This window comes from Calonectris borealis, chromosome Z (assembly GCF_964195595.1).
Source record: "Calonectris borealis chromosome Z, bCalBor7.hap1.2, whole genome shotgun sequence".
Taxonomy (NCBI): Eukaryota; Metazoa; Chordata; class Aves; order Procellariiformes; family Procellariidae; genus Calonectris; species Calonectris borealis.
This window is the reverse complement of record NC_134352.1, coordinates 16,181,913-16,204,062: the sequence shown is the minus strand read 5'-3', so window position 1 is coordinate 16,204,062 and position 22,150 is coordinate 16,181,913. Positions and strand designations below refer to the sequence as shown.

The following is a 22,150-nucleotide window of genomic DNA, read 5'->3' as shown; positions in this document are numbered from 1 at the left end:
CCAAAATACAAGAGGGAGGCTAAGGATATCTCTTGCCCTCCTCTCCCCTCTCTGCAGCAGAGGGAACCTGGCTTAATGGGCCTCCATCTGTACCTCTCAAACCCTTATTCTCCCTTGCCTTAGTGCAGCAAGGACCAGAAGAGGCCCCATGGCTCCCCTCTGCCTTTGAGGTAGGCTCTCCAGTTGCCAGGAGCTCTCAGGAGAATTGTACCTTGTAGCCAGGTCTACCACGTGGCAGACAGTTATCTAGGTTTCAGCGTTTACCTCTGCAGAATTAAGCACCTCCAACACACAGGTGGAGTCTATTTGTGCAGTACTTTACTTTAAAAATTATGATGGAAGCACTGAAGGTTATTTATCATCATAGGAGTTTCAGAAGTTTACATATAAAATACAGTTGTTGCCATTCTGTACTAGTAAGTGATATAGAAACAGCCTTCCAAATAGATTACAATGTTCCAGACTTGCTGATAGACTGAATCATAAAATTGTGTTCTTTTTAGTCTAATATATGAAGAAAAGAGAGAGCATAATATGCAAGTTGAGGCACTCCCATCAGTGCTCTAGAACAGGCCTGCAAGTAGAGCTTGCATGTTTTTCCACAAATATTCCAGTCCTCAAAAGCACAGAGGTTAAGTGGACAGCAAAGCTTGGGAGGCAAGATGGCAGGGGACCACGGGTACTGCTTAGACGTCTGTTGAAGATGTCTACTGACGGGAATTTTCCAATTTCTTCTCCAGTATGGATTATGCACAGATTTACTATTAAATACCATCCTAGAAAGATTCCCAAAGGAGACATTCATAAGTTTCAAAGTTTTGTTTCATGAAAGGAACGATCAAAAAGACAGTTGCTGAACCATTGATTTCACAGTAGCAATACTGGAAGTAAGAAGAAATGCTTGCCATGGCTTTAATGGAACCAATGCCCATGTCTTTAAGTTGCTAGTCAAGCCAACAATGAGGCCTTGCTGAATTCATAGCACTGTGGGAGAAAGTTACAATCTATATGAAAATAACATTGCCCTAACTGTCATTAAGCAACTGCAGAAACCTGAGTAAACTGTTTTCTTGCTTTTAAAAGCAGTTGCCAGTAAAAATCCCCAACAAACCAGTAAGTGATTTTGATTTCCTAATGACTAACTTCTGTTTAGTACCAAGACAGACAGTAAGTTTCAAAGACATTTTTCAGTCAAGACACATCTTCTACACTATTAATAAAACCTTTCTGTACATTCTACAGCATCAGGCACACAAAGCAGCAGGCGGAGAAGTATTTTGAGCTCATACGCTGTGGATCCCTTCAAATTCAAAGACAATTTCTCCACTAATAGGAGCTGGAAATCACATAAACATCTCACAGCTTTTGAAAAACTCAACCCATGTTTACAAAGCACAAATTCTCCCCAAATCTTGAATTATGTAACTTGGATAAAGGATCTTGCAGTCTCCTTATAGCTGTTGCTGACATCTATGCACACATGTCAGCATTGCTTCCAGTGCCATAATGCTGGTTATTTTGACAGTCTCTGTGCTCCCCTCTCGATGTGTCTCAGTTTCAACATGCTTCAAGCTGTCGGTTTTTTCTAGTGCAAGCAGAGCTGAGCCCTAGATATTTCATGTACTGACAAGTTGAGGGAAACAACAGTTCCTGGGGAGACAGAGCTTTGGAATGAGGATTGCTTTTGCTGTTCATCCTACAGGTCACACACAAGAAGTATGGCTGGGCCGACAGTATCTGTAGGCCTTTGCTCTAGTTACAAGAGGGGTCCTTATGCTGCCTTCAGACATTTTTACACAGGAGTCAAGTCAGTGACTTCAGGTAACTACCCCTTGCTTCTCACTGGTATAAAGCAAGAGACGCAGGCAGATGGCGTGTACGTGGGAAATATCTTCAGCTCTAATCCAGTCATGTACCTACACATCCTAGTACTAGCTATTGAAGCAAATGCATGATCATGGAGAGGTCAGACAGGTCCATCTCCATGCAGGAGGAAAAGAATGTAATTGTTCTTATATCCCTTTAGTCTCTTTTGAATTGTGAGCAGCTATGTCCCATTGCACATACTCTGCTACAAAATCGCCATGGCAGAGAACATGCTACAAGACAGTGCCCAAGAATCCTGTAGTGCTGGTGATGGGTTGGGCACTCTGGTAATTTACGGTCAAGTAATGGATGGTTTTCAGGGCGTACTCTAGGCTTAAAGGCAGCGTATAAACAAGACTTTCCAAGCCAACACTTTTTCATGATTTCTAAACCTCATCGAGTAACAGATAGGGATCTTGTTGTAGAAGCCCTCCGCACTACCACATGTCAGATTAGCTAATGAAACAGCTTAATCTTTTCCTGTGTCCAACATCCTTTGCAAGACATCTTCAATAGGTACCCTTGGCCGTCTCCTTGTACATTCACATTCCTCCTTAAGTGTCTGTCCTGAAGCCCTTGAAGTCACCTTGAGCTCTTTCTCTTGACAAACAGGACAGCAAGCTGTGAGACCTTTCTTGCGACAACTTGGACATGTCAGGACAAGCTGCCGGCAGTGCTGGCTGGAACAAAGTTTATATTGGTCCCACAGTGTCCCACAGTATCTGCATGCTGGAGGGAGGAGGAAGAGAAAAAGTTAACACACACTTGCCGCATCTGTCCCCCTTGTAGGGTTCTCCATGGCACCAGGGGGCTGCAATCTCTCATTTAAGTGGCTATCTATTGTCTTCCAGGTTTTTAATTCCTGCTTTAGCTTGATCTTCTAGAACCTAGTTAGTTTTTAAACTTCTGATTTTGATGTAAAAAACTTAGGACAGCTGTCTCTCGGGACAAGGAAAAAGTGCTCACTACTGCTTCCTCCAGTTCTGATCAAACAGATGTAAAGATTCTTGCTGCCAAGAGAAGAAGAAAGATATACTGGTGGTAATTAAGCCAGTATGCAGGAACATTCCCTGCTGGGGAAGGGGGTGCCACGGGACTTCCTTTCACCTAAAAGCAATGGCTTGCGCAGATGGGGTGTCACATGCAGTCCTGGTAGAGTCCTCCCACAACATCAGACAGGTTTTAGCCCTTTAACGGAAAGCTACAGCCCAGTTTAGCTGTACCCCAAGACTTCCCCTTGAAACTTCAGTAGGGATGGCTGTGATGCATCCAGAGCGCGTTGTGTTTCTACACCAAGCCAGGCACCTTCAAGGTGTATACAGTAATTGCAGGGGAGGAATGGGAGGTTATGCGCCAAAAGTTACCCACTCAGAGAAAAAACAGCACTGCTTCCTAAGAAAGGCTAGAGCCAAATTCCATCTATTTGTATCTGGCAACTGAGAAGAAGAAAACAGGTATTTCATTTGCAATATCTGAAGAGTGACCCCAGTCAGAAGACCAGGCAATGTTCTTAATAACTTCAACTAGAGGTCACTGAAATTCTATAGGCTACAGAAACTTTTAAAGCATGAAAATAACAAAGTGCTGTAGAGCTTAGTGCCACCACTCTCCCAGTGCCTGGTAGTCTCTGCTGATGTTCTGTGAGATTACTGGAGCAGAGAACAACTGACAGCAGAACTATTTAACGCTTCGGTCACTTGGCCAACCATAGTCTGATTAGCACTGCAGGCAACAAGTGGGTAATGACACCAATAGTGCTTGACATACATCTCCATAGCTGCAGATGGCTCATAACAGCAGCTGTTCTGCAGGGCATGCCTCCTTTTACAGCCGCAGCTTTAGGGAACTCTGTTTAGTGACCCCTTTTTCTCTCATTTCTGTTTTATGTGTTAAAGCCATAGAGTTGATGATCATCATGAAAAGTGATGGCACTAAAGATCAAGGTGAGTATGAGGAAGAACTACACAGACCAGTTTGGCTGCCCTTATCCTGCACATCTCTGTGGAAACGATTGCAATAGCTTCCCAGGCTTCTGCACTTCTTACATTATCTAGTCCTACCTGAGATGATATCTTCATTGGAACAAATGGCGTAACGATCATCAAACACAAACAGCTTCCCCCTGTAGAATCCATCTGGAAACTCTTCCAGGTACTTGTGAATTCCACCTTTTAGCTGGTAAACCTCTCTGCACGCTGCCTGTTTAAAGCATATTAGCAGAAAAGCTGAAGGAGACAGCAGCAGTGGCGGTGTGCCCGAGTTTCCAAAGCAAATGTAAATGCCAGGGGTCAACGAAAAGCAGCAGCTTCTCAGTGACCATCAGATGGCACCATGTGCACCCACAACTCTAGGCAGTGCCACCAGGGGCAGCTTCACAAGGCTGGCTTGTTTACATGAACCCAAATATGCATTTAGTGTTACGGTCAAAAAAAGGCTGGTAACTTCCTCAGCTGAGGGAGGTTTGCTGCATCACAGATCAAATGCTTTTGAACCTCTGTGAACCTCTGCTTATTCTGTTTTTATGTAGTGAGCTGCTAGCAGGAGTAGAATTTCTTCAGGGGTCACAGTGGTGCAGGAGAAAAAAATCAAGGTTTAAACCTCCGGAGAACACGTATGTGTGCTGTTCCCTTGCTCCTTGAGGGAAGGATCCAGGAGAAAAGTGGGATGGAAAGCACAATTAGAACAATGGAGTGTGCTGGATTTAATTCCACAACACAGGGAAAGCACTGACTGGCTGATTTTCACCACTCTAAGATGCTCAAGCTGTGCAGTAATGACCACAGAGCATAACCTAGACAGAGCTTGTGGAAACACTGCAGAATGCTCTCAAGCCCTCCTAAAACACCGCTACAATGGGCAGGGCAGACTTACAAATACCTTTTCTCAGCAAATGGGTTATATAATTATTTTCACAGCGCAATCACTGCTGTGACACTAGTCCATGCAGATCATCTTGAGCTGCACTAAGCTACTCACGTCCTTGACAGACAGCATGAGGCAAGTGTGCGTCAGAGGCAAGTGTGCGTCAGAGACATACATTTCCCCACCTGCTCATTGATGAATTTACCAGCAAAAGAAAAGACGGCTGCCTTTAAAGCAGCCTCGACTCCCTGACACTTGTGCCCTCAGAATGACATCTCACCTTGCTCCGTAGGTAAGCAGAGCCTCTTTCACAACGAATCCCTCCTGTGCAGTACATCAGGACACGCTTGTCTTTAAAAAGCTCCAGGTTTTCATCTACATAGCTGGGAAAATAGCTGAACTTCCTGATATCTGGAGCCAGACAGCCCTGGAAATGTCCCTGCAATAACAACAGATGGCCACGGGACTGGTTACAAGCAGTCTTACATGGTAAGGTCTGTGCCTCAAACTAGAGGAAATAACAAACCTTTGGGCCAGAACACTTAGCTCACTGCAGCTGCTTTAGGCAGTTCCTCAGCTGCATTTATGCATCAAAATACCTGTTAAAATCTGTAAGAGGATTCTGGACACAGCATGTCTCCTCATCCAAACATAAAAGAAGGAGCTAAGCAGAACAGAACTGTCAGAGCCACAACAGTGCAGGAGGGCTGGTGGGTGTTACAGCAGGATGACCCTATTCTTTTTGACATATGGGACAAGGCAAAAATGCTGGAAAACATCCTTACAAATGATGCTACTTTTACTTCAAATTATATGGTATTCACTGCTAATGTTGTATGGACCACTTTGTCTTCCTCCTGCCCTAAGCTGTATAAGCACTCAGCCAGGCAGGCTCCACGCTGAGTCGCTGAGCAGGTCCTCTGCTGCTTGTGTCTAATATTTACTAAACTGAATTTTGTACATATTACATTCAGTCTGGAATATGGAATCTCTTCTTACAGTAACCTTCCTCCAGTAAGGTTACACCCTTACAATGTGGAATGCTTCCCCCCAGCACTTGTAACACACTGCAAGAAGCAGGCAGACAACACTTACTATTTTACTTTCATAGAAGTTCCTACAGTCCAGCAAGATGGTATCGCTTTGTCCTTGACTGGCCTGAGACAAATACTGTTCTACTTCTCTATGAAATTCCTGAGGGGATAAATGGATTCCTTTAACAAAAAGAGAGAAAAAAAAGAAAAAAAAAAAAAGAAAAAAAAAGAAAAAAAAGAAAAAAAAAGAAAAATAAAAGAAAGAATTGAGAAGCAGAACTACAAAACAACGTTACGTATGATCTCACTGATCTAGATTCTTCTCAGATTTCCAAACAAAAATTTTCTGTGATGGTTCACAGATTTTTCATCCCAACTCAACCAGCCAAGTTTATCCATGTTTGGCTTCCTATTGGCAAATGAAAGAAAACACAACACTTCCACATGACAGAAGCAGCAGCAGACAGGCGCCTGTCTCTATGATCTTTGTTATGTCCCCCTGGCAACTCTTACAGTTGTAAAAGAAAGAGTGAAAAATGTTTCCCTTCCCTTTGCTCATCTTTCATTACATTCGGAGGCACAGAAGCGTACAGAAATGCAATTTTTTCAATTAAACTCTTCTCTGTTGATAAAAACGGAAAATTTCTGTAAGCATACATTACTTTCAGTACAACTTCAATTTACATAAAGTTTCTCAGCTTTCAGGTTGCTCAGGACTTAGGACTCCCAACATACTGAAAACCAAAAAACCTCCCCCACCGCCATCCCTTACTTTATTAAAAAATAACCCTACAAGCAACCTGCCAGAGTAATGGGAACCATCTCCATAAAATGTTGTAAAATAGGAGGGAAAAGGAAAAAAAAGGGGAAAGAAATACCGAACATACATCCCACAAACTGCCAAAAAATGGGGGGGAAAAAAAATCCTCTGCCAAAACCACAAAAAGATGCTGTAGAAATTTACCACCAACGAAACCTCTTGGTGGAAAAAAGACCAAAACTGCTCTGTTAATTGCTATTTGCTGTGCTCCTGTTATCACCTACGTAAGTGTCCTCATAGCAGATGCATAGCCAGTAACATCTTATGGGGCATAATCTATACTAAGCACCTACAGGTAGCAGAAAACAAATGCAGCCTGTGTTAGGGGAGTGGCATGAACATGATGCAGACTTGGCTATGCTTTAGTGTAAAAGGCAGAAGCATGGCTGTTAGCTTCAACACAAGTAAAGTCAGGTCAGCAGTCCCTAACATAGGACATGTATATACTCAACTGTAAGCTTCAGTGGGATTCTAGCATTTTCTAAAAAAAAGCTCTCAGCATCCACAGCACTAGAATCCACTGGATCCACAAGAAGACTCCATGGAAAGTTCTTCCTATACAGTTTGGTTCTTACTGCAAGCTAACCACAACGAGAGAGCATTTGAGCTCTTTATATGGTATCATTTCTGAGCAGTCTCAAGCACCTACAGAACAAATATGAATCTATTCATACATTGAAATGTCTTTCCTAACCATCACACATAGTTTCACCTTACATCTGTCTTTAGCAGGTGTCCAATGACTTACTCTCTGACTAAGGCACAAGGTATGTCCCTACCCCAAAACAAGGTAACTGCTTGATGTCATTGAACTATTACTGTTTCCCACAAAACAGAAAGTTAATTCTAAGGTTTTTTTGAGGCAGCTGAACACTTAGCAACCCAAAACCTGGGCCAGCAAATTCCCTGCACCAGTAACTTCTAACTATCAGTAGGAAATCAATTTCCGTATCTGCTTCTCCTGTGTCTTGGCCACTGTGCAGAAGGAAATGTTTTTGATGAAGGTACTTTATTCTTCACTTGGGTGAGAGGCTTTATTTTTCATTAAATCCACTTACCAGTTTCTTTATAAGATACTATCTTTGGATCAATGCCCATAGGTACAATTTCTTTGAATACTCCAACTCGAAGATCTGGGAAACAGTGAGCTCCTCCCGCACTGCTCTAGGAAATCAAACATAAAAACAATCCACCAAAATTTGCCAGGTGTCAAGATTAAAATTACTCACTCACTTTAACTTCTACAACTCACTAGAATATGAAAGTGTCTCGGTGGCTGAGGGAAAGAAATGTCTCTCCCACTGAAATCCACACTCTGTATCCCAAGGCTTGGGCAGTGGACCCCAACTGCGACCCGGCAGACAGGTGTCTTAGGCCCAGTGACTACTCTGCAGGTGAGACAGGCATCATTTGGCATGAGGTGCCGAGTCACCAAGGAGTGGGAAGGAGAACAGATCTTAGTCAGAAACAATGTCACTAGCACCTATCATGAGAAAGTCAAGGCCCCTACAGAGCATGCTGACCCTGCAAGGAATATTAAATGACCTCCTCCAGTAACAGATCATGTTGACACATCTGCGCCCTGCAGTTCTCTTCAGCCCCTCTGATGCCCGACACACGCACAGCTAGGTCTCCAGTCATGACAGGTGCGATGGGAACTGCAGTGGTTCATGGGTGTGAAAGAGACATAGGGGAGGTCAGCCAGGCTCAAGATTTGTTAACGCTGGAGACTGACACTCCTCACCCCCCCAAACTCAAGCACAGGATTTCCCCTTTGGAGGTCTTGGGAAGCCCTTTTCAGTAGGCACCCCCACTGCAGGCCTCAGGAAGTGAGAATTTCTGCAGGGCCGAGCCTCAAACATGGCTTAGGCACTATCAAGCATATAAACACTCAAACCAAAGCCCAGTGATGTGCAGCACTGTCCCAGCTATCACGGAAATCAGTCTGCAGCAACTACAGTGGCCATTGAGTATCTTCATAGCCCCAAGTGCAATTTTCACTCCTCTATGCCCACGTCTTCATGGCACAGGGACCTGAAACCCCACTTACTTGGGTATACAGCATGCAGAGGAACTGTGAGACACAAAATACCATCGTGTACTAATGCATGAATGTTGATGCCCAAAGAGATCATGCAGGGTTGGATGTTTCGCCAACGTCAAGGTAAAATTCCATCCCTGTTCTGTTTTTGCATCTATTAACAGATCTGTGACTGTAACTAACAGGTCGCATTTACTCTTGAAATTCAGCCAAGCACAACAGATAGTGAAAAAGCTAAGACTGAATCAGCACTGCAGCTCTACATGGGATTTGAGTTTCACGAGTTTCACTAACTCCGTTGATGTAGTTATCTATGGAAAAAAAATAGCACTCCCTGCAAATAAAACTGTCTGGAAAAGAAAAATGCTATAAAAGCGGCAGCTCTCCTTCCTCACAGAGAAAGCAGTACCTACAATGCTGGGGCAGCAAAAGCTACCAGAACGCCATATGGTGCCAACCACAGCTGCCATCACCATCTGAAGACAGCAATCAGCTCATATGCTCAGGCTCAAGCAGATATTAGCACCTCACTCTCCCTCCAGTCAGTCACTAACTGGAGTAGGGAGAAACCTCTTGACTCTGCCTGTGCATTTTCCCTAGAAGACATCCAATTCATGGAACTGACGGTGCACCTATATAGACACCAAAGCCCGCATGAACCTAAACCAGTAGGATCTCAAATCAGGGTGAAGAGGAGAGTGTGGGAGTAGATTGCCTGGGTAAGTGTGCGTTGTGATGCCTTGGTTTTGGCAGTCAAGTTGGAGTAAATGCTTGTTGAAGAATGGTGGGGCTGAAGCACACCCCCTCATTCACCTGTATGGGGGGCTTTGCAGCTGCACCCATAGCTGCCAAAGCTTGTAGCAGCCGCTATCACTGCTCATGGTAACTGCTACTGCTGGTAGCAGGTGAAAACCAGCAGAGATATCTAAACAAAGTAAGTTTAGGAACCCTTGGCTTACATCAGTGCTGGGAGAGCAGAACTACTAGAGCAGAAGTGATACGATCAAGAAGCAATGTCCTTATTTCTCAAAAGGAAATGTCCTGGATTAACAATATCTACGTAGAAATTATTTTTTCATACCTTGAAATCCTCTTGAGACAAAATGTCTTTGAACAGAGGCTGGGAAAGCATAACTTCAATGTAGAGATTGGTAGCCACTTTGCTTCCACCAACTGTCCCATTAATCCCTTCTGAAGCAACTCGTACCTAGAAGGCAAAAGGAGAAGCTGGGGCTAAGGCTTAGTAACAGTAAAAACAGATCACAGTGAAATTAGCAAAATATGATGGGTGACAAAAGGCAGACACAGAAGTATGTTCACAATAGAGACCACTGAAGAAGGAAGGAAAAGATGGTTATACTGAAGTTGAACATAAAGGCAGCAGTAAATAGAATAGGAATAAAACCCCAGTAATCGCTTTTGAGCCATTTCAGAAGAATGACATCAAGACAGTCAGAAAAGTTTATGCAATAAACAGAGAAATTCTAACTGGTTAAGAGGCAAATCCTGCAGTCAGCATTAAAATTCCCACTGGAAGTCTGCCTCAGGAAGAACAATGGGATCGTGCTCAATGACTCACACAGCTAAAAGGAAAATGTGAATATGCATAATATTGCATGTAATATTAAATTTCAATGTGAGTCATTTTATCTCCAGCACTGACAAATGAACAAAAACTCTGAAGTGGTGAAAAAAAAACCCCAAGACTGAATATAAGAGGCAAGTTAAAAAACAACTGGTTGAGAAGGCAAATGCTGTACTTGTCTTGGAGATGAAGAAAAAAAAAATTGAGAAAATTACCAACCACCAGACAAAATAGCTGAGCAAAAAAAAGACGTGAAGGCGTCAGGACACTTCACCCCCAGACCTGGATGATCTACCTGTGCCGATGTAGAACAGGGAAGATGCCTACCGTTGGCAGAGAAAAAGAAGCTACTTAGGAAGACAAGTCAAATATAAAAGTAGTCTCCTGCTCTGAGTTGGTCTCTTGAAAAATCCTTCTCCCCACAGATAGCCTAGGAACATCAGCTTCGCGAGGCTAAAATTCACCTTTGCCCACAGCCTCAAAAGGCCAGCTAGATGAGCCAACTCACCTCCTTGGTCTAGTCTGCCAGGAATTAAAAGAACAAAGACTCTCTGCAGCAATGAGCACTGCTATCCTATACTGTGGTCTAAGGTGTCAGCTGCTCTCATCCAATTCGTGACAGTATGGATTACAGCTCGGTGTAGTGATTCTGATCGGAAGACCATTGCGCATTGAGGAGTTAGTGATACACATAACAGTTAAGCGGAGCAAGCCCAGACCCATACTGCACAGCGCTGCACCTCCAGCTTGGCTTTCAGGTCATGTTGTGCTGCACGTATCCTTTAATGTGCAGCAAGATAAACCCAGGCCGATAATCCTAACGGAGATGGCTGCATGCAGCTCCCTGTTGACACCAGTGATTAGGCCACCTGTGTGTCCTTGCCTTTATCTAAAAGTGCATCAACAAGTTCTCGTGTGAATATCCTTCCTGTCTGACAGTAGGAGTGATGAAAAGACTTGTTTTCATGTAAAAAAAAAAATCTGTAACAGTTCGAATGATGGAAATGGGGTAACCCTTGCAAGAACAGGGTCTGCACAGTGTGCTGTGGGTGGATCAGAGGCTCGCTCAGTGCTGCACAACTCAGGGTTTCCAGCATCGAAAAGGATATAAGATTATCTGTATTATTTTCTTTTTCTTTGTAGCGTTAGCTCTTAAATAGCATTTTAAATGATACTTTACAGTATCTGAGTGCCTTTCTCAATGGGCTTATAACAGACTAGCACCTTCTGGTGCAAAACACTTGGTTCTCCACATGCCCCATTGTCCTGCTCTAAGCAAAGATGATGTTTATTTGTTGAGAATGCAACCATTCCCTAAAACCTTACCTTGCCAGTTGAGAATACAACCATTCCTTAAAACCTTACCTTGCCAGTGAGATGCAGATGCTGGCACAGAGACTTCTGCCAAGCACACAGTTTTTCTGGATCCTTCACCTCACAGTAACAGTAATACAGAAGTACTTCTCCCACCTTGCTGTCCATAGCATGGCAAAGATGAACAAATAGGAATAGGATGTTAGGATTGAAAGCACAAAACTATACTATTAGCAGTAACTGTTCAAAAAGCTGACAATTTTCTTCTGGCAGATGCAGGGAAAAAAACAAAACAAAACAACAAACAAACTTTGGAGGGATTAGCATTGCTGGGTTTGACTTATTTCAAAGAGAAAGAATATGAACTAAAAAAACCTCCCACATTTGTAGTTCGTGGGACTGATTACAAAATGAACTCATCTGTGCTCTGTGGGATGTCTCTGCCAGCGGCCTACAGTGTGCTCTACTCAAGCGTCTCTCAACATACAGGACACAAGAACTGCTGTTTTCTGTGCACAGAAATGTCCCGTTAAATGCTTAGTTTGACAAACTTGCACACTGAAAATTCAAGTGCTTGAGCTATCTTAATTTAAAAAGCCAAAATTTTCAGTGAGACTGTGTGTGCCTGCATTCTGAGCAGCACAAGCCGAACTCTCTCACAGCCAGAAACACGTTGGTGAACCTACTTATTCACAACTAATGAGCCTGTAAGATACTTGAACAAGCAGAGAAAAGGGACCTGTGCAGAGCATACCCTGCTGTTCTGCTCTTTTCTGTTATGGTCCTTCCTCACTTACAGATCTAAGCTGTCGAATAACACCTGTATAGGTCTGTTTTAACAATGCGGGATGATACAGCTCTGATAGTTCAATCCTCCCACCTTTACCACTAAAAAAAATGCAGCATATCTACTTCTTTATCAGCCCAGTGGTAATTTGCATGTTTTGTACAGGTGTGAGCAGCTGTGGAAGGAATTCAAATAAACCAAGTCACTCCTGGAAGATACCTATACCTGTTGATCTAAAGAAGTATCTCAGGAAGGTATCGGAAGCATCTGAAGATCTAAAGGAATATCAGGGAAGATTCCTTCCATATCTTAATGTGTCACTTGACTGAACTTCATAAAAATAAAAAGTAGTACTGGCAGAAGATCGAGTAAAGCGTAAGCAGGCCAACACCCCACTCCCGGCCAGTACCGGTCCTCCAAGCCGCTGAGGGACTTTCTTACCTTGTCAGATCATCATAGCTAAGGTGGCTGGTGTCTGGGAGCGTACCGGAGATGTCAGGACACTGCCCATTTAGCCCGCCGGCGTTGCCCGCAGCAGCCGGGCCGCTCGAGGCGTTCGCTTCAGCAGCCGCCTGCTCTGCAGTCAGCCCTGCCTGCTGCCCGGCGTCCGCCAGCCCTGCCTGCTGCCCGATGTCCCCGGCGTGCTGCAGAGCCACATGCCTGTGGATGCCGGAGAGCTCTGCAAACGCCAGCCGGCAGCACCGCCACCGCACGCCCTCCCCGCCGGCGGAACACTGGGCTGCGGCCGGCACCTCCGTTGCTTTGACGAACAGGGAAAAGGCCTGAAACGCACAAGCGCCACCCGTCACCAGCGCTCCCGCTGCTGCCCGGGACCCGCCAACACCCCCCCGGCGGGAGACCGACCCCGAGGTCCGCCGCGGCCCCGCAGCGAGCCCACCCAGGGAAAGGCCGACCCCCTCCCCTCGACCCGAGGGCAGCTGCTCCTGCCGGCGGCGCCAGCCGCGGGCCGCAGACCCGGCCGGGCCGCAGACTCGGGCGCCCGGCACCGGCCCACCTTCCTCCGGGCGAAGGCGCGCTGCTTCCTGGCGGCGACCGCCTCGGCCGCGGCGCTGCCCCGCGACGACCCCGGGCCGGGCGGCGGCGCCTCGCCCGGCACCATCTCCGCCTCAGGCGGCCGGGCGGGGCGGGGCCGCGTCGCCCGGGAAACGCCCCGTCTCCTCTTCCCGCCGGTCCCTGCCCACCTGCCCCCCGCACCGCCCGGCCCCACTGCCCCGGAAGTCCTCCGGGCCAGCGCGCGCATCATAGAGCGGCCAGCAGAGAGCGGCCGCGGCGCGCGCCCTTTGTCCCGGAAGCAGAGGTGCGGCGGGCCGGAAGCGGGCGGTGGAAGCACCGCGCTCCCCTCTGGCCCGCGCGAGGCGTCCCGGCTCGGCGCGGCCGCCGCTCCCCGCCCCGCTCCTCCCCGCCGCTCCTCCCCCCCGCCTCCCGCCATGTCGCGGCGGCGGCACAGCGACGACAGCGACGGTGAGCGCCGCGCAACCCTCCCGCCTGCCGCCCCCTCCGTCCTCGCCCGCGCCCCCCGGGGTGGCGGGGGCGGTGCAGGCCGGGCCGGGCCGTCCCGCCGCGGGAGGGGGGTTTGGGCGGGATGGAGGGCGGCTGGGGCGGGGGCTCTCCGGTGGTAACGGTGTGCTCGGTGTGTTGGAGCAGGGCAGCCCCACAAGAGGCGGAGGACGTCTGAGCCGTCGGAGATCGAGGAGAGGCTCGAGTCGCTCATCTGCAGGGTGGGAGAGAAGGTAGGCGGGCCGCCTCCCGGCCGAGAGAGTTGAAGTTGTGGGTTTTTTTACGCCTTTCTATATGCGGTGTGTTAGCGGTTCGTCTGTACTAACCACCCAAAAAGAAAAGTTTTTTTTTTTTTGCGAGACAATTGGAAAGTTGTCAGCTTTTGCAAAATCACGTGCTAAAACGGGCAGGTGCTTAAATAGTAGTGTTGTGTCTTCCAGGCCATAATAAACAGCCAGCAAATAGTTATCACTTTGCATCTGCAGATGTTGTTGCTGGTTCCAGTGTGCCACGGATGTGGAAGAGTTAACTTGGTCTGCCTGTGGCACAAGTTTCAAATATTCAAATCCTGACAGGATTTGAGGCTAATAGAAAGGGGGGTAAAAGGATAAGGACAAAAATGACAGTGTGCTGAAAAATCAGTCCTGAAGGTGTTTCGTTTCATGCGGTGTCATCAGTCAAGGCTCAGTTGCCTCACTGTGGTGTCCCTAAGGCAGTGTTAGATCTAGTGTCCCAGGGGAGCACTGGGGTTCTGTGCAGGGGAGGTGGGTGATCAGATACAGCTCTTCTGAGGAGCCGTTGCTCCTTCTTTCAGGCAAGTGAAAGCGGTTCTGTATTGCTAACGGAACTGAATCATTGCTCTGAAAAAGGAGGTGACATAAAAGGATGCTTTCGCCCAACTTCCTAGTCTTCCACGTGAGAGTCAGGGGCTTGTTCAAATTGCCTGGTTAATGATGAAACTTTAAAATTTTTTTTTATTTTAGAGTAATTCTTCTTTGGAGAGCAACTTGGAGGGCCTAGCTGGTGTTTTGGAAGCTGATCTACCAAATTACAAAAGCAAGATACTAAGAATACTATGTACTGTGTACGTATGCAGGAGGTCTGGGAATCTGGGAGGTGCTTTCTTCTCTGTGCATACGTTTAAGTATTTAAGGTAGTTTAAATGCCATGGATGGCTTTAGTTCCTGAGTGCTGTTATAGCATAGAACTTGTTTTACTACAAATAAAAGAAATAGAGGAATAAGCTTATTACGTACTACGTATAATTCAAGGAAAATACCTCTTTACATTACTTTGACTTGAAATGTGTGCAAAGACTTAAAGCAGATAGAAGAAACCGCAGAGCTGCTCTTCAGTAGCAATGAGAACACAGTGATGCAGGGCAATGTCCTGTTTCCCGATGAAATGCTTAAAAGCACCAAAGCTATTGGCTGCTGACACTTATTTAGTCTTATTATCTGTGCTGTTTTCTCGTTGCCAGTTCCCCTTCTCTGGCAATGAGATGCTCGTGTCTTCGTAAGCCCGTCCTCTAGAGGAGGAGAGCTGGGAACACGAAGAGCTGAAAGCAAGCTCTCCGGTGGCTGGCAGCTCTCCTTCCTCTCCCTAGCAAAGTGCAGGAGCAGAGGTGCCCTGTGTCAGGGTCACTGGGCAGTGTCTGAGGGAGGGGTTGTGCAGGGTGGTAGGTAAGAGAAGTATGAAGGAGGGGTGTGGTGAAGAGGGAGAGTGTTCCAGCCCTGGCTTACCCTATGGTTTTGCAGATACTATAAATCTGTTTTGTAGCCATGTTTGTTAATGTAAGGCAAATAGTACATTTTTTTCCTATAGCAGTAAGACACTTCTGAAAGTATAGGGTTAGCTTACATGCATACAAAAATGATTGAGTAAAATTAATTCTTTACAGTAGGACCTTGCCTTCCCTATGCTGTGCTGAAAATCAGTTACTTTGACTTGAGAAACTTGGAATCAAAACTAATAGCATAAAATGTGTACGCCTCTTGTGTAATCTTGCTGATGCTGTGTAATAAAATTATTTCTAAATTGCAAACTTCTTACATCCTTGCATAGATTCCATCACTTACACTATTTGGCCAACCCTCTGGAATACTCAGCAATTAGATATAAATAAAAAGCAAATAACTCAAATGTATTTGAAAATGGCGCCTGCCTTTCTAAATGACTTAGATGAAAAAAAGATTGTCTGTAAAATATTAACCACGGGATAGAACTGTAAGATCATGCTAGCACTTTTTTCTTATTTCCTCATGAGACAAGTTTAACTTACAATAAGCAGATTCTAAAATGCTATGCAGTTGCTAATTGGCATGTGATGAATAAACAACTAACTCCGTGTTTCTTTTTCTGTGCCAGTGCACGTCTGTTACCAGAAAAGCTTACTGTTTACACGACATTAGTTGGGTTGCTGAATGCCAGGAACTACAATTTTGGTGGGGAATTTGTAGAAGCCATGATTCGTCAGCTTAAAGAATGTCTGAAAGTCAATATGTATAACGAAGCTGTGCATTTAGTAAGTGGTTTGTTTGTTTGTTTTACATTTTTCCTCATCCTTTTTCTCTCCTCCTTCTTTCACCTTTTTGTTCCAGAAGATCTTTCAGTGTGTATTACAGTCTCTGGCATCAATGTGCAGTGCACTGTAGATATACTGAGAGGAAATGTGTATTATGTGAGAAGTAATTCCTTCCTGAGGGGAGAGAAATCATATAACAGTTGCAAAATTGACTTCCAGCTCTGTATCTTCCCAGTGACAGACTAATATGCAGTAAACAGAGATACTCTCCCCTTATGTGTTCTACAGTCAAATGTAAAAGACAGATGAAATTCATGCACTTTTATTGTGTTCAGAGATGTATAATGTTCTTGTGGCTCCCGTGAAAAAAAAACTGAAAAGAAAATCAACAGTCTGGTTCTTAAAAGCTGTATTTGATGGCTGTTATCAGGCCTGTGTTTTCATTCTGTTAATGAGGGATGACGATCAAGCAGGCAGTTTTTAAGTGACCTCTGTCTTTGAAACCATTTGCTCAGCTCTTGCTGCTTATAGATTTTGTCTGCAAAAAGGTATTAGGACTTCAGCGGTGTCTGATGTAGAAGCCCAGTGCCAAGCTCCCCAGCTTCTTTTGAAGCCCACTGGTGAAGATTGTAGTATTTCAATGTATTTTGTCAAGAGACTGCTCTTCAACTGTGGGACACTTTTGCTAATAAAATCCTCATTAGAACTCTGAATGTTCTGTCCCTTGGCTTCAGCTTCACCTTCTCTGGTCACACTCGTATACAAATGACTTGTGAGAGTAACAACTAAGGGAGTGGCAGTGGAAATCTTTCCTCAGCTTTCTCAAAGACATTTCAAAGACTGTTCAGAGCAATGAATATCTGGAAAGTAAGAGTTTGGTACTTTGTTGCAGTTGCTTTTCAAGTACTGAACTGTCTGCTTCACCCAAATGGTTTTCCCAAGACTTCTTCCCAATGATCTGCCTTCAGATCAAAATACTTGTGTTGGTTTTTTGGACTACTCTTTGTGAAAGTGCCCTTAAAAAAAAATGAGCCTTTAAGAAAAAATATGCGAGATTTTAATTGCTAGAATTTCAACTTATATTGTCTGTTAAGATTGTGGTGATACTGGGAGAGCTTGGGCCCTACTAGGGCCTTGTTTAAGTCTGAAGGCAGGATACAAATCAAAAGAGAGGGGAGAGGAAAAAAAAAAAGCACACTGCTCTTCCCCAGATGTTTTCTACTCAAATTTCCATTTCTGTCAGTCCGGATTTCTTACTAGAGTGCATCCAAATCAAAGATATATTCCTGCTGTAGAGATTTTTTTCTTCCCAGGCAAATAAGACCATTTGATTCCCAGCACGCCATCAGTCTGTCACACTTCTGAAGCCTGAAAATGCCAGCGGTTTTTACATAGGCCCTCTCTGTGTATCTATCTGTATTTATGAATAAATAATTATAGAAATTAATTGTGTATAATGGCATACAGATTCAGCACTGCTGTTTCCTGATGCATACCTGGACTCATGAAGTAATGGATCCATCCATCTTCAGCTTTTTAGAAGTTTTTTTTTTCCTTCCTCTTTTGGAATTTTAGTGATCTAATACCATTTAGAGTAGATAGAAGCACAAAGTTTCTTTCTGTAGTATCAGTTTGCATGTCTTTGAATGCATACTGGTGTTTCCGACACTTTCTTAATTAGAAATATTATCCTTGCAATGTTACTGCAGTGAAACAGACTACGGACATAATGAACGATATATTAGGCAGCGCTTATGGTACTTGTTTTTCAGGATTGAAAGGTGGGTCTGTACAGTGTGCAGTATTTCTGCCTTCGTAGTACTGAATGAATATTGGACTTTTACTGATGGTTTGTTTTAGTCGTTTCAGTAATGTTTATTTGTTCTTGTACAGTCAGTTTAAAAAGTGTTCATTTAAAACAATTTTTTTTGTCTTTTTTAGGTTCGTTTTCTATCTGATCTTGTGAATTGTCATGTAATAGCTGCACCTTCGATGGTAGCTATGTTTGAGAACTTTGTGAGTGTGACACAGGAGGAAGACGTACCCCAAGTAAGCAAAAGATCTGCAGGCTCCTCTACTGCTCTTTTCAACAGTTTTTCTATACCTTTGCTTCTGTACTTATGCTTAGAACAGGGAAGTTTTAGAGATAGCAAACTAAATAGACTGTCATGTGCAGTTTCCTTAGCATGAATAAAAGGAGCCTGTGACAATTAGAAAATATATGCATACAGTAAGAAAGAATGGTCCTTTATAATGCAGTAGCTGAAGTGAATTCATTTTACATTACTTTGGCAAGTGCATAGTGCCTAGCTTGTTCTGCTCTACTGATAATCTGCAAAAGGACTGTGAAAGTGATACCATTTTTTAAGTCTGTTTGTCACAGTTCAAGTAAAAATTATACATTTCAATCAAGAATATATTTTTTCATGGCTTGCCAATCCAGTCTTTAGTTGCTGGTCTTTATGTCCTCCCAAAATAATAGTTTTGCTAGTGTTTTAATTTAAATTAAAATGGGGTGCGCGTATGAAATCTTTTGGAGCTTACTTATATACTTAGATTTCAGTATATTTCTTTCCTATAGGTACGATGTGACTGGTATATGTTTGCATTTCTGTCATCTTTGCCTTGGGTTGGAAAGGAGTTATATGAGAAAAAGGATGCTGAAATGGATCGTCTCTTGTCTCAGACAGAAAGCTATTTGAAGTAAGGTGTAACCCATTAAAAATACTCTTTTCGGTATCTATTCAAGTACGGATCAATAGCTTTGAATATTGCTCACTTAAAAGTATTCTAAAGTCTTAGGCCTGAACCATTCTGTGGGGAAGAAAACCCCTGAAAATAGAATAGGTGGAGAGATTTTTGAATTTGAAAAGTTTTATTGTCTTGTCTAGTTCTAGGGTATCTTGAAGGTCTTGTTCTGCTCATGCTGGAGTAGCTGCAGTTGTAAGTGTGCTGTGAATACTCACAGGTTGTTGCTTTAGTGTTCTGCAGTGTGACTGTTTTATGTCTACATGCTTCAAGTTAACATTGTATTGTCAAGATACAATAATAGAGATATTTTAAGTAATCACAAACCTGATTTTTATGTACTGTAGACTTCATCAGGTGAAGAGATCAAATAGTAGTATACTCGCAATAAGAAAAAATTCCTGCTGTAAATTAGTCTTTTGAAGGTCAGGTTTTTGTTTTCTTTCCTATGTAAACAGACGCCGCCAGAAGATTCATGTACCCATGCTACAAGTTTGGACTGCTGATAAACCACATCCTCAAGAAGAGGTGAGTGGACTTTACATTGCCTTCTTTCAGGAAGTTTGCAAAACAATTTTTTACTAAAGTGTTCTTTTATCATGAAATTAAAAAACACCTCTAAAAGTATTAATGCTTTGAATTGTTTCCTATTTGTCATAATTCTAACAAGTTCTACGTGAGGAATTCTCAGTCTTGGGCCTAAATATAAGGTTGTCTGGGGTGAGTAGGAGACTGTTTTGTTGTTTGCTGACAGGCCCCTGAGGAAATGTTACAAGATGAGGAATGGTTGTAAATTGTAGTATTTGTTTTGGAATTGCAGATACAGGGCTTCATGTTAAAAGGACCTTTGTGAGAAGCAGAATGTAATTCCTTACTTATCTCTTACTGTTTTCCCTCTGCAAAAAAGAAACCCTTGTAGTGGCTTTGCTTTCTCAGCTCTAGGAAGTGCTAAACAAATATGTAGAAACGGTATGCAGCAGTTACCGTGCCATCTTTCACAGTTAAGCCAAAAATACTGGAGGGGAGAGCTGGTGTCTGGCTAGTTTGGAGTGGAATTTGCCTTTTCAGATATTCTTGGGATTTTTTTCTTTTCCCTAAGTTTGAGGACAAACTTAGTTGGAAAGTGAGATCTAAATTGATCTTCTGGGAAGTTTTGGAACATGACCCTCTTCCATTTTTTTCACTGTTCTGATTAAATCATGGTCTTAACAATTGTCTTGTTAATCATAATTTGAGAGATAGGCTGCCTGATTATGATTGATTTGTCAACGTGAGTATTTTGCCTGCCCAATATCTGAATTTCCTTATTTAGTTCAGTAGACGAGAGATGAGCAGAGTGTGTTTGAGACCGTGTGTTACCCAGACTACTGTAAACATGACTGTTCACTTCAGGTGCTGGTTGTTAGTAGCTTTGTTCCCGTTTCGTAGTGTGATAATTTCAGTAAATGCAAAGCACTTCCACGTAAAGACATTTCTTGCACCAGTTATAACTTGAAACTTGTGTTCAGTAAGGCCATAGGCCTCCAGAGTTCTTGGACTGCTTTTAGCAAGAGAGTAATTAAACAAAGCAAGCCTACTGCCAGTTGGACAGGTGTCTGTGCCATCTCTGGGAGAATGCTGGGACTCACAATTGTGTTGAAAACCATGGCAAAGGTATTTAATATCTGATAGTATTGTGTTTGTCTTGAATATGCAATACCTGGTAGTGATTGCTCTGGGAACAGCAAGCAGTCCTACAGAATGTCCTTCCAATTTTAATGTTGATACTACGTCTGTTTTAATACCACCAATGAGCAGTGACTGAGCTATTGTTCACTGCTATAATTTCGCTGGCAGGTTCAAAGGATGGTCTCATGCTCCGACTCCTGGGCTGCCTGTTGGTGTTTAAAAACCTGCCAGCAGTTAAATTTTACTAACAGAGTGTTGCGTGGAATTAGGAGCAGCTCTGGTGTTTAAAGTTCTTAAATTATTTCTTGGTTTACCGAATCAGCAGTTTAAGAAACTGTTTTTTTCCTGAATGGAATATGGAATTTAAGATATACATTTCTGATAGTTCAGGTTGCTGCTAGCTTTGTTACAAGATTCAGCGCGCCTGATGTTTCTTACCTGTTTTCTTCAGTATTTAGACTGCCTTTGGTCTCAGATTCAGAAGTTGAAAAAAGACCGTTGGCAAGAACGACACATTCTGAGGCCCTACTTGGCTTTTGACAGCATTCTTTGTGAAGCACTGCAACACAATCTGCCTCCGTTCACTCCTCCACCTCACACCGAAGATTCAGTGTACCCGATGCCAAGGGTTATTTTTAGGATGTTTGACTACACAGATGACCCTGAGGTATGTGATTGCTGTTGGGGGATGGTAAGCGGATTTCACAGTTAGATTCCTGGGGCAATACTGGTCAAAATGTGATGTCCCCTGTCCCAAGATAGTGAGTGATTTGAAGGCCAGCAGCAGTTCTGTTTTGGTACTTCTGCAGAAATAAACTAGGTGACCAAGTTAGCATACAAAGCAAATCTGTGAGGACTAAAATTTAGGGAGTGAGATGTTGTGATGCTTTCATTTAGAATGACGATGTTGATTGAATTCTCTAACATCTCTACTAAAACTACATTCACAGAATTAGACTTACCTTCCATAAAGTTGGTGTCTTGGGTCTTTTTCCAGGCTAGGTATTTATTGTAATATTTAAAGACTGTTGTTTACTTACCTGTTAAAATTTGTTGATGCATATTGTGGAACAAAGGAGTGCTTAATTGGGGTGGGTAACAGATCCATCTATCTCAATAGTCTGCCGCTAGCATGGGTCAACAGCAGATATATAGACAAAAGTGTATAGGAATAGCAAAAGAATATATACTGCTTTCCCCAAGTGCTTTTATACCTCCCTTTGCTTTGTCTGCTGCCTTTTACTTTCATTTATTGGCCCCTGTTTTTTGCAATGAATGAGACTATGACTGTGTATTCTTTCCACTTTGTCCTGGCCATTCCTGCCTTTACTTCTTCATTGTATTCCAGCTCAGTTGTGATTTTTTTGCAGGCTGCATGGTGGT

The 22,150-nt window shown here is 43.7% G+C and overlaps 2 protein-coding genes across 6 annotated transcripts in view; one reads left to right on the top strand and one right to left on the bottom strand.

Moving 5' to 3' along the window:
- Positions 1-1,118: 1,118 nt before the first annotated feature.
- Positions 1,119-13,759, bottom strand: TSTD2 (thiosulfate sulfurtransferase like domain containing 2). 2 transcript variants are annotated; one of them, XM_075136458.1, is made up of 9 exons: positions 13,325-13,759; positions 12,751-13,091; positions 11,574-11,682; positions 9,705-9,830; positions 7,641-7,746; positions 5,824-5,942; positions 5,009-5,167; positions 3,927-4,065; positions 1,119-2,595 (listed from the first exon to the last, which is right to left on the bottom strand). In XM_075136458.1, exons 1-9 carry the CDS (start codon positions 13,757-13,759, stop codon positions 2,336-2,338), a joined length of 1,794 nt encoding a protein of 597 aa, XP_074992559.1. In that variant the 3' UTR covers positions 1,119-2,335. The 2 variants fall into 2 exon arrangements, with proteins under 2 accessions (XP_074992559.1, XP_074992560.1); XM_075136459.1 differs by lacking the exon at positions 3,927-4,065 and having other exon boundaries at positions 2,452-2,595.
- NCBP1 (nuclear cap binding protein subunit 1) overlaps positions 13,711-22,150 on the top strand; it is a 32,153-nt gene continuing 23,713 nt past the window's right edge. For all 4 annotated transcript variants that reach the window (XR_012670837.1, XR_012670836.1, XM_075136457.1 and 1 more), the window contains exons 1-8: positions 13,711-13,791; positions 13,975-14,060; positions 14,811-14,911; positions 16,195-16,351; positions 18,293-18,400; positions 18,933-19,054; positions 19,558-19,627; positions 21,219-21,434. Coding sequence is in view for 2 of the 4 variants with exons in the window: in XM_075136457.1 (XP_074992558.1) it covers positions 13,758-13,791; positions 13,975-14,060; positions 14,811-14,911; positions 16,195-16,351; positions 18,293-18,400; positions 18,933-19,054; positions 19,558-19,627; positions 21,219-21,434 (894 nt within the window). In the remaining 2 variants the exon portion in view is untranslated. The remainder of the gene's footprint in view (positions 13,792-13,974; positions 14,061-14,810; positions 14,912-16,194; positions 16,352-18,292; positions 18,401-18,932; positions 19,055-19,557; positions 19,628-21,218; positions 21,435-22,150) is intronic.

Coding starts and splice junctions, on each gene's coding strand:
- TSTD2 (XM_075136458.1), bottom strand. CDS start 13,759: ATGGCGGGAGGCGGGGGGGAGGAGCGGCGGGGAGGAGCGGGGCGGGGA. Junction 9,831..11,573: donor ATCTGCATCTCACTGGCAAG/GTAAGGTTTTAA, acceptor TTTGCCTTCTAG/GTACGAGTTGCTTCAGAAGG. Junction 5,168..5,823: donor ACTTCTATGAAAGTAAAATA/GTAAGTGTTGTC, acceptor TTGTTATTGCAG/GGACATTTCCAGGGCTGTCT.